Below are 14,789 nucleotides of genomic sequence, written 5' to 3'. Positions count from 1 at the left end.
GAAGGCTGTTTATAAGATTTAGTAGTGTGCTTGGGAATGTTTGAGCATTCTTCCAGAAGCGCATTTGTGAGGTCAGGCACTGATATGGACAAGAAGGCCTTTCTCGCAGTCTCCGCTCTAATTCATCCCAAAGGTGTTCTATCCGGTTAGGGCCAGGACTCTGCGGAGGCCAGTCAAGTTCCTCCACCCCAAAACTCACTCATCCATGTCCTTATGAACCATGTTTGGAATAGGAAGGGGCCAGCCCCAAACTTTTCTCACAAAGTTGGAAGCATGCAATTGTCTAAAATGTTTTAATATACTGACGCATTAAGAGTTCAATTCACTGGAACTAAGGGGCCAAGTCCAACACCTGAAAAACAACCCCACACCATAATCCCCACCCACACCAAATGATTTGGACCAGTGTATAAAGACATGGATGAGCGAATTTGGTTTGGAGGAACTTGACTGGCCTGCAGAGTCCTGACCTCAACCCCAAAGAACACCTTTAGGATGAATTAGAGCGGAGACTGCATGCCAGGCCTCTCGTCCACATCAGTGTCTGACCTCACAAATGCTTTTTAAGAAGAATGGTCAAACATTCCCATAGACACACTCCTAAACTTCTGGACAGCCTTCCCAGAAGAGTTGAAGCTGTTATAGCTGCAAAGGGTTGGCCAACTCAATATTGAACCCTAAGGACTAAGACTCCATTAAAGTTCATGTTTGTAAAGGCAGGCGTCCCAATACTTTTGGCATTCTAGTGTATGTGGGTACTTCTAAGTCTAATTTTATTGTAGGGTTAATTTCTATATGCCTTGACTCAAAATAATTTATATTTTTTTTTAATATTTCCAAATTTCCTAGAAATAGGGTGGCCATGCAACATTCATAAGTGGGCCATATACTGTATGGATTAACCACAAAATGAAATTGTATATTTATGAATCTTGGAAGTGCTTTTTATTGATCATAGAGACCCCCATAAAAAGAAAAATGGAACAAGCCATTTACCATCTGTAACCCCACATTAGAATGTTAGCCATAGCAGAGAGAAAGATTTCAACATATCCAACTGTTGCTTAAAGGATAGGTTCACTTTTGGAATATGTTACATTTGTATTTAGGATGAGTCTCCTTCTCCGTGACAGCGGGCGGGGGTTCTTCTCTTCCACACCCACTGTCACATTCAAAATCTGTGTGACTGTGCAGTGTTCCACCACGTCTTTCATTCACAGGGATCTGTGAATGAATAAGCTACAATTCTCATCTGCCACTGTGGCAGACAGACTTGTAGTTCCAATGGAGTCTATTCACAGTTCCTACAGCTCTGAAACTTACTGCATGAACAAAGGTATAGGCAGTGTATCTTCAGGAGCCTGACATTGCACCCACAATCCACCTGACAAAAATATATGATTTTTTTCATACAGGTGAACTTATCCTTTTAATACTACAGCCCTTCAGAATGAGAGATCTGCATGACCACTGTTGACGTGATCCAATGTGTCATATTTGCTTTAAATTTGTTTCTTCTATTTTTTTTTTTTAGGGATGAGACTGACCCACTCCAGAGAGTCTGATGGGCTTAACTGTGGCATCATGGGGCGGTAAGGACTAATATGTTATTCTGATAGTGATAAATTCAGTTTCTGGCTTTCAGGGTTTTTTCCATCAATATTATAGGACCATGTTGTGATTATAGAGATATTTAGAACCATATGAGACTTTATGCTTTGTCTCAATTGGCTGCTTAATTTTAAATTGTGATTTCATATTTGCTATAAGCTCACCTCTATTCATAAATTGATCAAATTTAACTTTACTGAATTTGGAAGATATATATATATATATATTATTTGAACATTTACCCTAATGTATGCCAAGATTAAAGGCCTTGAGCATTAGATTATCATATGAACATCCTGAACCTTTACCTAATCTTTATCTAACTTCTTCAGACCAGAGCAAGATCACCTATCTTCTTCTAAATATACTCTTCCACATCCTGATCATAGTACCTTGCACCACTTTACTCCTCACCAGCCTGACACTCATACTACTCCATGGAGGTACTTAAACACTCATGAAGAAATTGAAAGAGAATCTGATGGAATGCTTTCAGAGGAACAGTATATGCAGCATAGAAGGTTTGAATGGACTTCAGGTTTAGAGGACGGAGAAGGTCATACACAATTAATGATGGTAAGGTCAGACCCATCCCCTATTACAATGCCAGCTTACAGAAGAGCACTGCAGCTAGGAAGGGTCCATGAAGCCTGGCAAGGGGGAAATTATTCAGAAGAGGATGCACACGTAGAGGTGGAAGAGGAAGAAGAAGACGAGGAAGGCTCTGTCTATACCTGCATTGAATGTAGTATTTACTTCAAGAAAAAAGCCCATCTGTTAGAGCACATGTTTCAACACTCCCAGGAAGCAGAAGGAGAGAGTGGACATGGGGTAGAAGGTACTTACACTTGTGGAGAATGCGGAAAGGCATTTGGAGATGAGGAGAGTCTAGAATCTCACCGCCAACTTCATCAAGAATCCAGAAAAAAAATTATAGAAGAGATTGGCAAACTCGAGAGTTTCACAGATGAAGGACGAGATGCTCGTCTGCAGTGCCCCAAATGTCTGTTTGGCACAAACTCATCAAAAGTGTTTGTTCAGCATGCAAAGACTCATGTGAAGAAAGTTGGTGGGGAAACTCGAACAACTTCATCATCTTTCAGGGTGTTATCAGAGATGGTAGATGGAGGTGAAACCTCAGAACCGCCAACTGAAGGCATTTGGAAGCCTCCAGAAACAGAGAACTCAGTTGAGTCTGATTGGAAATTGGACATATCTCGGCCTGTTATGCAAGGTCCTAGTAAGGTAAAGAGAAAGACTCTAGCTAGGGAACAATCTCATAGTTCACAGAATAATAACAAACGTGCAGAAAAAGAAGGCAATAAGTCCAGAAGATTAGTTCGATTGCCTGAGGCTGCAGTACAGTTAAAGAGAAAGTTTCGAGACGCTCTTAAAGCTGCTGGTGAAATTGAAGAAGATCAGAGACGACAACTGAGAGAAGAGGTGGCTGTTGTCTCACTGAAAAACATAAGCCCTAAGAAAAAGCCAACGAAACCACGTCAACCTTGGGGCTATAAGAAGAAGCTTGCTTTAAGTAAGACTTTATTTTCACGTGCTTCTCTTGGCCCCCATCTGCCCAGAGAAGACTGGGCAGAGGATGGAGAAGATGACATCTCTCTAGATACTTTATTATCTGACCCCAAGTATGCTAGTCAGCTTGAAGCCCTTGGGTTAAGGAGCGAAGAACGGGAGTGTCCATATTGTCCTGACCGTTTCCATAATGGGATAGGTCTTGCAAACCATGTCCGAGGTCACTTGAACAGAGTCGGAGTCAGCTACAATGTACGACATTTCATATCTGCGGAGGAAGTAAAGGCAATTGAACAGAACTACTCCTTCCAGAAGAAGCGCAAGAAAGGTAAATGCTGATTTGACATTATGTGTGGCAATGTCTGACTAGGTGGAGAGGGTCATCTTAGCCTTTATGTTAGAAACAATAAGATATCTCTGGAGTGGAGGGGGTGTGAGTTTTTGTTTAATTACAATACAGTCCTCTTTACTGGTAGCGCTATAAATAAAATAAAAATAATTTCTCCTGTACTAAGGAGCAAAACCCAATGGGCATTTATATTAAGCAATATAGTTTTACATCTTCCCTGCAGATAAGTAAGGTCTGTTATAACATGGACTTTGTTTGTCTTGATAAGCAGTAAATCGATGAAAAAAAACATGAGCAAAATTAACCTTTAAAATTAAAGAGACCCTGTCACCATCTTAAAAATTGCAGGTAAAAGCAGAGAAATTCAAGTATTCCAAATACTTCATTGCAGAAGTCTTCCTTTCTAGAATTTTTTTTTATTGACTTGCAATGTGCCATTGAAATCGCTACCAAGTTTGACTACCAACCCTCCACTAACTCTTCCTACAGTGGAAGTACACTTGAAAGACAATTGTGAGTGGACTGGGGCTGCTGACCTCAGATGTCTTGACAGCGATCAGAGCTTTTTGTAGTCTTCACAAGGCAGGCTTTTACAAGCACATAACATGCCTAAAATACATTTAAATGCACATATTATCTGTTCTTGTGACAGGGTATCTTTAAAGTGCCCAGACTATGGACAATAAATTATTTATATATTCTTAACAAACCGCAGATTAGCTTTTAAAACAAGCAACCCTCTGTAGCTGTTTGTAAGGTGAAATAATAAAATTTCAATAATCAAATCAGACTCCAAAAACCTGTTTCAGTGGGTTTCTAAGCTGCTTAGGCCCCATGCACACTGGGCGTTTAGCCCCAGTGCATGGGACTGTGGTGTTTAGCTAAGGGCACAGCAATACAGGCACTCATCCCTGGACACATACTGCCCTAAACAGCGGGGAAGGACAGCACACCTCTTGCATCAGTGCCCAAGGTGCAGGAGACCATAGAAACATTTACTGTTTGTTTACATTAGAGAACTGGCAATCTGCCAGCATCTGTTCTCAGAGAAAAGTTAAGCTTTCAGTGTAAATTTTGAGAATCAATTTCTCCACAATGCCCATAGCTATAAAGGTGAGGGCATGTTCCTTTTTTACTCGTTAAGAATTTATAAATAATTTACTGTATATGATCTGGGCGCAGGTTAACTCATCTGGCTCGCTGGTATTGCTGTTGATGTGGGCTGTAGTAGGGCTTAATCAGACAGGCAACATAAAACGGCACAACCGTTTGACTGAAAATTGCTAACAATTGTTTGCCATGTGTAAAACAATTGAAGCTTATAAACAAGGTTAGCGACTACTGGGCTTTTGTTCCTTTCTGCTTTGCCAGTTTTGCTTGCTGCTTAGATGTACTCTAACCGTAAATGTAATATTTTTTTTTTACATAGGGGTAGCATATACTTCAAGGTTTCATGCCTGCATTCTTTCTATGAAGCTTAAAGTCCAATTTCAGGCAAACCATTAAATGCAAAGTTGAAATTCATATCTGTAAACTGTTTTAACAGTCTAAAGATTTGTAGTTCTGTTCAGCAAGTGCACCTCGTGACACTGCATGACCTGGCAGGTGTCATCCCTGTTTTTCTGGCCCTAGTATTGCAGCCACCTTTATCACCTCTCCACCTCCAGCCTGCTCATTGGATGATTGATCGCTATCTTTGTCCACCGGACAGGCAGATGACTCAGGAAGTTGTACAGTTGGAAATGCAGTAAAGCCTCGGATTGCGAGTAACGCGGTTAACGAACGTTTCGCAATACAAGCTTTTTTTTCTTCAAAATCGTGACTCGGTTTGCTAGTGTTGTCTCGAGCAAGATTCAAGCCTCTGCGGTGTGCAGTACCGCATTTGGCACCGACGACACTCGGAGATGTTCAGAAATACTCCGTTCCCGAGGGTTTCCAACTGCATCCGAACGGTGTCCAATTATTTCCGAGTCTCTCCGGCGCCCCCACCTCTGGCCATGTGTGTGCATGCAATAGAAGTCAATGCGAAACCAACTATGTTCATTTTAATTGACTTCTATGGGGAAACTCGCTTTGATATGCGAGTGCTTTGGAATACAAGCATTCTCCTGGAATGGATTATGCTCATAATCCAAGGATCCACTGTACCAGATCTCCTCTTTACAAGGCTTTGTGGCAGTGATGTGTGGGTGGGTGGGGGGTGGGGACGGGACGGATGAACAGAATTACAGATCTCTTAGCAGCTAAAATCCTTTAAAAATATACATTTCAACTGTGCGTATTGCCGTGTGCCTGGAATTCTGCTTTAACCCTTCACAATACAGCTGCCATGTTCAACCCTTTCAGAGCTTTTTTTATCAATTTTAAATATTTTATTTTAAGAGCACAATACTGAATCTATAAAACTGTTCATTTTGTAGAAGTATTTTTATATAGTATGTATAATTCATGCAGCAAATACTTGCAGGGTGACTTTGGTAACTGACATTGGGTGCAGTTTACTGTAGAAGTTTCTTTTATCCATCTATAGAACTCCAACATATTTGACAGTAAACACTGAATTCCAGCAGCTTTCATTACTTACTTTTGTAAACTTCCACAAATTATGACCAATATAAAAATCATTGTTAAATCATATAGTAAAACCTAGTCCTGTATATGACCATTTAAAAAATAATAATTAGAAATGTCTAACTATGAATAGTTTTATAGAATCAGTGTTTTTTGTGTTTGTTTTTTGTAAAGGTCAGAGAGTTTTTAAAGGGGTTGTAAAGGAAACATTTTTTTTTTCATAATAAGCATCCTTTACCTGCAGACATTCCTCTTTTCACTTCCTCATTGTTCGTTTTTGCTCAGAAGTTGCTCTATTTCTTCTCTGTTCTGTTCACTTCCTGCTTGTCTGATTGTTACTCACCACGTGAAGGGAGGCTTTACTGCGGTGGTCAGTGACGTGCTCACCCCCTCCTGGGAACTACATCTGTGCGGCAGGACGCTCTCTACGTGTTAGAGACTTCAAGCAGGTGTGAATATACCAGGGGTGCAACGGATCACAGTTGATCTGTGATCCAAATGGGTCACCCCCTTCGGATCGGAACACACTGTGATCCGCGGATTGCCACGGCTCCGGAGCTAGGCCGAAGCCGCGGCCTTTCCTAATGTTACGGCGGCAGCTCCGGAGCTAGGCCGAAGCCGCAGCCTTTCCTAATGTTATGTCCGCGGCTTCGGCCTACCTCCGGGAGCCGCGACCATAACGCTAGGAAAGGCCGCGGCTTCGGCCTAGCTCCGGAGCCGCCGCCGTAACATTAGGAAAGCCCGCGGCTTCGGCCTAGCCACGCCCATCTTGGTACGCCCGGCGGCGGCCCTCCTCTGTTTACAGCCACAGAGGAGGAGCCCGCACTCGGTACTAGCTGGGGGGGTGTCACTGTCCTGAGAAGGGGGGGTCACTGTCCTGAGAAGGGGGGGGTCACTGTCCTGAGAAGGGGGGGGTCACTGTCCTGAGAAGGGGGGGGGGGGTCACTGTACTGAGAGAAGGGGGGGGGGGGGTCACTGTACTGAGAGAAGGGGGGGGGGTCACTGTACTGAGAGAAGGGGGGGGTCACTGTACTGAGAAGGGGGTCACTGTACTGAGAGGAGGGGGGGGGTCACTGTACTGAGAAGGGGGTCACTGTACTGAGAGGAGGGGGGGGGGGTGTCTGCACCGAGGGGGTACTATAGTTGGTGGGGGGGGGGGAGGAGATGTGGATATTACAGTGGGGGAGTTTTTTTTTGCCCATCCGAAAAATGATCCGATCCGTGACTCCTGATCCGAGGAACGATCCGAACCGTGAGTTTTTTGATCCGTTGCACCCCTAGAATATACTGGGCGTGCCGCAATCCATACTGGGAAATGTAGTTCTTGCATGAACGAGCGCCACAAACCAGGAAGTGAATGAGAGAACAGAAACTAGAAACGCCGGAGGTGATATAGATGAAGGAATTTAATAGGTATTTACTCGTTTAACAGAATCATTACACTATTCTATCTGTCTACCTTGCAGACATTTATTTTAGGCAAAAAATGTTTTTCCTTTACAACTCCTTTTAACTTTTGCGATGTGTCCATGTCATTTGTTTTGGAACTTCAAAGTCTAACATGGCCCTTCTTTTAGCAACTGGCAAGTCAGATTAAAACTTAAAGAAGAACTCCAAGAATTGCAGCAATTAAAAAAATGTGCTGGCTTATAAGGGGTTAAGGCCTTATTCACACAGGCATACTTTTGTGTACATCCGTGTGAAGGGCCGTCTTTGCCCGTATGGGGTGCACAAGTATTCCATGCATCTGCGTGCAGGCAGCCTCATTCACGTCAACCGGGGTGGAGCTGCTGGTCCCAATTTGACACCCGTGCAGGTGCGCACAGATCTACGCCCATGTGAATGAGGCCTTGGGCTACATTCACACCCACGATTTAGGTTGGTGCGAATTGTAGCAGCAGGGATTTTCTGATTGTGAGCGGCTAGGTACATTGCCCAGTTCACTATAATGGCAGGTCTCTGGTGGCCACAGCTGTTGGTGGCTCTCTGCACAACCAGCAATTACTTGCAGTGATCGATGCTGCGCTCGCTTTGTGTGTCCAGCAGCCATCACAGCCGCAACAATTCTACAATTCGCAGCAGCCTAAATCATCGGTGTGTATAAAGGGTTGGTCCTACAAAGTTACATTTTTACTGAGTGCAAACAGTAAAGCTATAACTGTTATGAAAATGCTCTCTACTGCTCGTTCTTCCGATTCTGAAGCTGCAAAGTACTTTGCACCCTCTCTGCTCTGCCCTCCTTTCCTTCTACCCAGTCCTGGAAGACTTTGTATTATGTGAACCGTTTACAAAATACAAAGTATTCTGTGACATTGGAGAGGTGGGTAGGCGGTGCAGCTGCCGCGTAGCAGATCCCTTCTGACAGAGTGCCAGGGTATAGTGATAGGTATACTTCTGGCACTAAGTAAAAATGTAAGAGTAAATAAAATAGACAAAGTCCATGATGTAAAATACACCTCGTTGGACCTAAACCAGCATATTTTTAAATGGCTCTTGGAGTTCTTCTTTGAACGTCCACAATAGCTACAGATGAGTTACATTCATAAAATTGAGATAAAAAAAAAGTGTGTTTGCCCATTGTAACTACTCAGATTAAAGGTGAAATCAGATTGTTTACTCTAGCACCTTCATTCAAAGGCAACCTGTTTACTCTAGCACCTTCATTCAAAGGCAACCTGTTAGGGAAACCTGGAAGTTGCCATTGCTGATTGCACCTAGTTGATTGGCTATTATGCTGGCTTCAGTACATTGCGTCATTGACCCAGAACAAGCGTGCAGATCAGGAGTCTCTAACTTCACTTGCCTCACTGCATGAATACTTGTTCCAGGTTTTTGACTGGAGCTAATTCAATATTAAAGCGGGGGTTCACCCTATTAAAAAAAAAATAATTTTTTTTTTTTTATTCTAGCATAAAATTCGGCATCGTAGCGCGAGCTACAGTATGCCGGTCTTTCATTTTTTATCCCCGTACTCACTGTTTAATCCTACCTAGACGATTCCGACTGCCCACGGGGAATGGGCGTTCCAATCCAGACGGAAGGTGATTGACGGCCGGCTCTGGCGCGCCACGCTTCTCCGGAAATAGCCGAAATAGGCTTGGCTCTTCACGGCGCCTGCGCATAGCCTGTGCGCAGGCGCCGTGAAGAGCCGAGACCTACTCCGGCTGTCTTCGGGGAGGGTGACGTGCCAGAGTCGGCCGTCAATCACCCTCCCTCTTGCTAGGAACGCCCATTCCCCGCGGCAGACGGAATCGTCTAGATACGATTAAACAGTGAGTACGGGGATAAAAAATGTAAGACCGGCATACTGTAGCTCGCGCTTACGATGCCGAATTGTATGCTGAAATGTTGTTCAGCAGGGTGAACCACCGATTTAAATGTATTAAAGGGTGAGGTTTTGAGGACAGCCAGACAAGGTGATCAGAAATGGAAGCCCCCTATTTCTCTCAGTACAGGTTTCTTCTAATGTTAATACATTTATTTTATGCAGTTTAGATAAATATAATCTCACTGGGGTTTTACCTACATGGTTAAGTGTGTTTGATTTGTATGCTCTTTGCTTTACTGTATCTTTTGTATTTTATATTTCACACACTGTCTTAACTTGTAAAAAATGCTAAATTAATCACAGATTGTTGATCATTTTGTCTTGTACTAATCTGAATATGAGCAGTTATTAGAAAATACAGTAGCACAGGATTAAATATTGTTCACAATACAAATGGCAAAATGCACATGGGCTCATAAGCACATCATAAGTCAGGCTCCGTTTGCCTATAGGTAGGGCAACAGTGGTTGTCATACAGACACAGGAAAGATCAGGGCTTCACTACACAGGTAGATGGGATACAATTCAATATAGTTGTGGTCCCCTAAAGTGTGCTGCACCTTTGATCTTTGCTTTGTGCACAACCTGTGTTCACCATATAAGTGAATGGTAGTCCTATTGAGCATGCTGATGTGTGTGAGAGCTTAAAGAAGAACTCCAGTCTTAACAAGAATATTACCATAGTTTTTAGATGGCAGTTTTCTAGATTTCTAAATATAACCAATTTATTTTGTCTAACTTTTTGAAACTAGGAGGGATTTTAATTTCAAAGTCAGCTGATTTTCTAAATCAGATCACTATAATAATTATATCTGGCACCCTCCTGCTTTAGGCCCCTTTCACACATACGGACAAACGGTCCGTTTATTACAAGTCCGTTTACGGACTTGTAATGGATCCCTATGGGATTGCAGACGTTAGAGGATAATGCATCCGCTAACGTCCGCAACCATCCGCGTCCGCAAAGTTCCGCTTTTGCGGACAGAAGAAAACCCTATTTTTCTTCCGTCCGGCGGAACGGATCGGATGAATACGGACACACGGTCCGTATTCATCCGATTCCCCATAGGGGAGAGTGGAGGAGAGACAGGGCGGTCTCTGCACAGTGTGCGGGGACCACCCTGTACGCCGACAGCTCAGCGGGGATTATGGAGGAATCCCCGCTGAGCCAAACTGGGCTAACGGAGCGGATCAACTACGGATCCGCTCCGTGTGAAAGAGCCCTTAGGGTCATTGGTAATCAGGGGGCACCGGGCTTAACTTGAAGTGCCTTGAAGTATTCATACACCTTGAAAGTTTTCGCAAATTAATGTATTTTATTGGGATTTTATGTGATAGACCAACACAAAGTGGCACATAATTGGGAACTGGAAGGAAAATGATAAATAGTTTTCAATTTCTTTTACAAATAAATATGTGAAAAGTGTGGCGTACATTTGTATGGCGCCCCCCTGAATCAATACTTTGTAGAACCTCCTTTCACTGCAATTACAGCTGCAAGTCTTTTTGGAGATGTCTCTACCAGCTTTGCACATCTAGAGAGTGACATTTTTGCCCATTCTTCTTTGCAAAATAGCTCAAGCTCTGTCAGATTGGATAGAGAGTGTCTGCGAACAATAATTTTTAAGGCCAATTTGCCACAGATTCTCAATTGTATTTAGGTCTGGACTTTAACTGAATAACACATGAATATGCTTTGATACCATTGCATTGTAGCTCTGGCTGTATGTTTAGGGCATTGTCCTGCTGGAAGGTGAACCAGTGAACCAGTCTCAAGTCTGTTAGGCCTCGTACACACGACCGAGTTTCTCGGCAAAAAACAGTAATATTATATAGAGATATTTTTTTGCCGAGGAAACTGTCGAGAAACTCGACAAGCCAAAAAGAGAGCATGTTCTCTATTTCCTTGACGGGAATGGAGAAAATTGGCTTGTCGAGTTCGACAGCCTAACAAGGAACTCGACGAGGAAAACGATGTGTTTCACCCGTCGAGTTCCTCGGTCGTGTGTACGAGGCTTCAGACTTTAACAGGTTTTCTTCTTGTATTGCCCTGTATTTGGCTCCATCCATCTGCCCATCAACTTTCTTTCACCAGTAGCTTTCTTCTTGCCGATCTTTCATAAAGGGCAGATTTGTGGAGTGCACGACTATTAGTTGTCCTGTGGACAGATTCTCCCACCTGTGGATCTCTGCAGCTCCTCCAGAGTTACCATGGGCCTCTTGGCTGCTTCTCTGATGAATGCTCTCTTTGCCCGGCCTGTCAGTTTAGGTGGACGGCCATGTCCTGGTAGGTTTGCATTGTGCCATACTCTTTTTGATTTTCGGATGATGGATTGAACAGTGCTTCATGAGATGTTCAAAGCTTGGGATATTTTTTTTATAACCTAACCCTGCTTTAAACGTCTCCACAACTTTATCCCTGACCTGTCTGATGTGTTCCTTGGCCTTCATAATGCTGTTTGTTCCCTAAGGTTCTCTAACAAACCTCTGAGGACGTCACAGAACAGCTGTATTTATACTGAGATTAAATTACACACAAGTGGACTCTATTTACTAATTAGGTGACTTCTGACGGATATTGGTTCTACTAGATTTTAGTTAGTTTTCACATATTTATTTGTAAAAAATGTTAAAAACCATTTATCGTTTTTTTTTCCACTTCACAATTGTGTGCAAGTTTGTGTTGGTCTATCACATAAAATCCCAATAAAATAAATTTAAGTTTTTGATTTTAACATTATAAAATGTGGAAAATTTCAAGGGGTATAAATACTTTTTCAAGGCACTGTATGTCGGAGGCTTGAGGGGTTTTACGCAGAAATTTGGTGGGTTTATGTTCTTAACATTGATGTCAATAGTGCTCAACATTAATCTGTCATTTAAAGACACACAGAGATCAGTAGGGCAACATTGCCAAATCTAATTTTATTGTACAGTAAAAGTACTTTTTGATTGTTATGTATAAGAAACGATGAATTGAGCTCCATCATGTCGCTTATTGTCTAGGTCAAGAGTCTCCAAACTTTCTTAACAAAGGCCCAGTTTACTGTTGTTCAAACGTTAGGGGGGCCGAACTGTGGCCAGTGGGAGAAGAAAATGTCCTGGTGTCTGGAAATAAACAATTTTCCAACATTAATATGGGCAATAATAGTGCCCCATGGGAGGAATAGTACCCCATTATTGGTGTCTGTGGGAGGAATAGTACCCCATTATTGGTGTCTGTGGGAGGAATAGTGCACCATGGGAGGAATAGTACCCCATTATTGGTGTTTGTGGGAGGAATAGTGCCCCATGATTGTTGTCAGCGGGAGGAATAGTGACCCACGTTTGTTATCAGCGGGGGGGGGGGAATAGTGTTCCATCATTGGCATCAGTGGGTGGAATAGTTTTTTAACCATTGGTGTCGCTGGGAGGAATAGTGTTCCATTATTGGTATCAGTGAGAGAACTAATTGTTGGTGTCAGTGGCAGGAACTATACCCCACAAGGCGGTGAGGGTAATTGTGCCCCAAGGGCTGGATAAAAGCAAGCAAATGGCCACATAAAGCCCCTGGAGTGCAGTTTGGAGACCCCTGATCTAAGCAATGGTGACATAGTCTCCGGTAGCTGGGTGCATTGTGGTTGTCTGACAACATTAGATATTGCAGAGTCTGTTATTTTTTTTCACAGACCCAAGACCCCTTTCACACTGGGGCGTTTTTCAGGCGCTTTAGCGTTAAAAAAAGCGCCTGTAAAGTGCCTGAAAGAAGCTGCATCTGCAATCCCAATGTGAAAGCCCGAGTGCTTTCACACTAAAGCGCCTAAAAAACACCCCAGTGTGAAAGGGGTCTTGGCGTTAAAAAAGCGCCTGAAAGAAGCCTCATCTGCAATCCCAATGTGGAAGCCAGAGTGCTTTCACACTGAGGCGCTGCGCTGGCAGTGCGTCACAAAATGTCCTGCAAGCAGCTTCTTTTCAGCGCTTTAGGAGCGGTGAATACACCACTCCTAAAGCCCCCTTCCCATTGAGGAGCTTTTTTTTAACCCCGAGGCGCCTGAAAAACGCCCCAGTGTGAAAGGGGTCTTAGCTGGGCTTTGCCAGTGTTTTTCGGGCGCTGGCAGTGTGAAAGGGCTCTGAAAGCACTCAGCTTTCACATTGGGACTGCAGATGAGGCTTCTTTCAGGCGCTTTTTTTTTTTTTACGCCAAAGGACCTGAAAAATGCCCCAGTGTGAAAGGGGTCTTATTAAGTTATAAAGATCATCAAAAAGCAAAAACTGCATATCAAATTGCCAAATACGGGTACTTCCATGTACTCAGACAGTTGGAAACGAGCTGTTTAGAAAATGTAGGGAGGGTGTATTTCCTTGCCCGGGCTATGGAGTCACATTGACTTGTATTGAGGAATAAAGCTTAGGCAAAGCATAAATTGGCCTCAAACTGACCATTAGAGCTAGGTTATCATTTTTCTTATAGGAGTTCTTCTTTAGTGCTTTAGCATTGCATCGGATATTAAGTTCCATCTCTTATCAGGTGCTTATTCCCCCATATGCATAGGGCCTTACACTGAATGACAGGAGAAGCTGGGGTGAACACAGTTACACATCTAGGATGCCATTGCTGACCTCTCCTGGAAAGGATAGCTGTTTGCCTGTCATGCAGATGCAAAGGTTTCCATACTTTGAGTCACTGACCCTAATAAATAGAAATATAAGGAATTCAAACTTCTTGACTTGCATTTGCCACATGCTTGTCTGTGACTCCGAAGTATAGAAACCAGTCACAGCCAGGGAGCTATGGCTTTCAATAGAAGGCCATCATTTGCAGCTCCCAACTTTTTCTCATGACGGGTGCATTTTAAAGTGGAAAAAGTGTTTTTCCCAATGCAGGATAAAGCAACAGGTTTACGTTAATGACCTCCCCAGATATTTGCCCTTCCTCGCTTTCTCCTCATTCCATTCAGTCACTGGAAGTGACAGGGAAGGTCTATGTAAGCGCTAATGGGCCAAGGTTATCACTTACACAGGGCTTTGGACTCTTTTGGCAGCGCTGATTGGCCTAGCTCTGTCACATAATAAGTCACATGCTCCTCCAAAACCAGAAGAACTGAGCATTTTCTTCAACTCCCAGCAATGAACGGAGACGTGGGAGATGGAAGGAAGGGTGAATATATACTGCTTGGAAGGCAGTGCCAGTTAGAACAAACTTGTTGCTTTGTTGTAAATGGCCTGAACAGCGGGAATGAGACCAAATCTACCGGGGTAGCGGCACCCCCTCATGCTGCAAGAGGTAAATGCTTATTTAGCCTTGGAGTACACAGATAAAGTGCATTACTGTGGGTTCATGCACACTGGGCACTCCTTAGACCCCTGGCAGCATAAAAAAAAAATCTGGACGCTGGTAAACGTGTACCGCTTTTAGACGCA

General features: G+C 43.3%; 1 protein-coding gene across 1 annotated transcript in view; it reads left to right on the top strand.

The window, feature by feature from the left end:
* The window catches only part of WIZ (WIZ zinc finger), a 165,866-nt gene that overhangs the window by 1,971 nt on the left and 149,106 nt on the right, over positions 1-14,789 (top strand). Inside the window, exons 3-4 of the mRNA XM_040341722.1 lie at positions 1,535-1,592; positions 1,944-3,469. Of these exons, the coding sequence (XP_040197656.1) occupies positions 1,535-1,592; positions 1,944-3,469 (1,584 nt within the window). The remainder of the gene's footprint in view (positions 1-1,534; positions 1,593-1,943; positions 3,470-14,789) is intronic.

This window comes from Rana temporaria, chromosome 3 (genome assembly GCF_905171775.1).
Source record: "Rana temporaria chromosome 3, aRanTem1.1, whole genome shotgun sequence".
Taxonomy (NCBI): Eukaryota; Metazoa; Chordata; class Amphibia; order Anura; family Ranidae; genus Rana; species Rana temporaria.
Note: the sequence above shows the minus strand (reverse complement) of the source record. Positions and strands in the feature narration are given on the sequence as shown.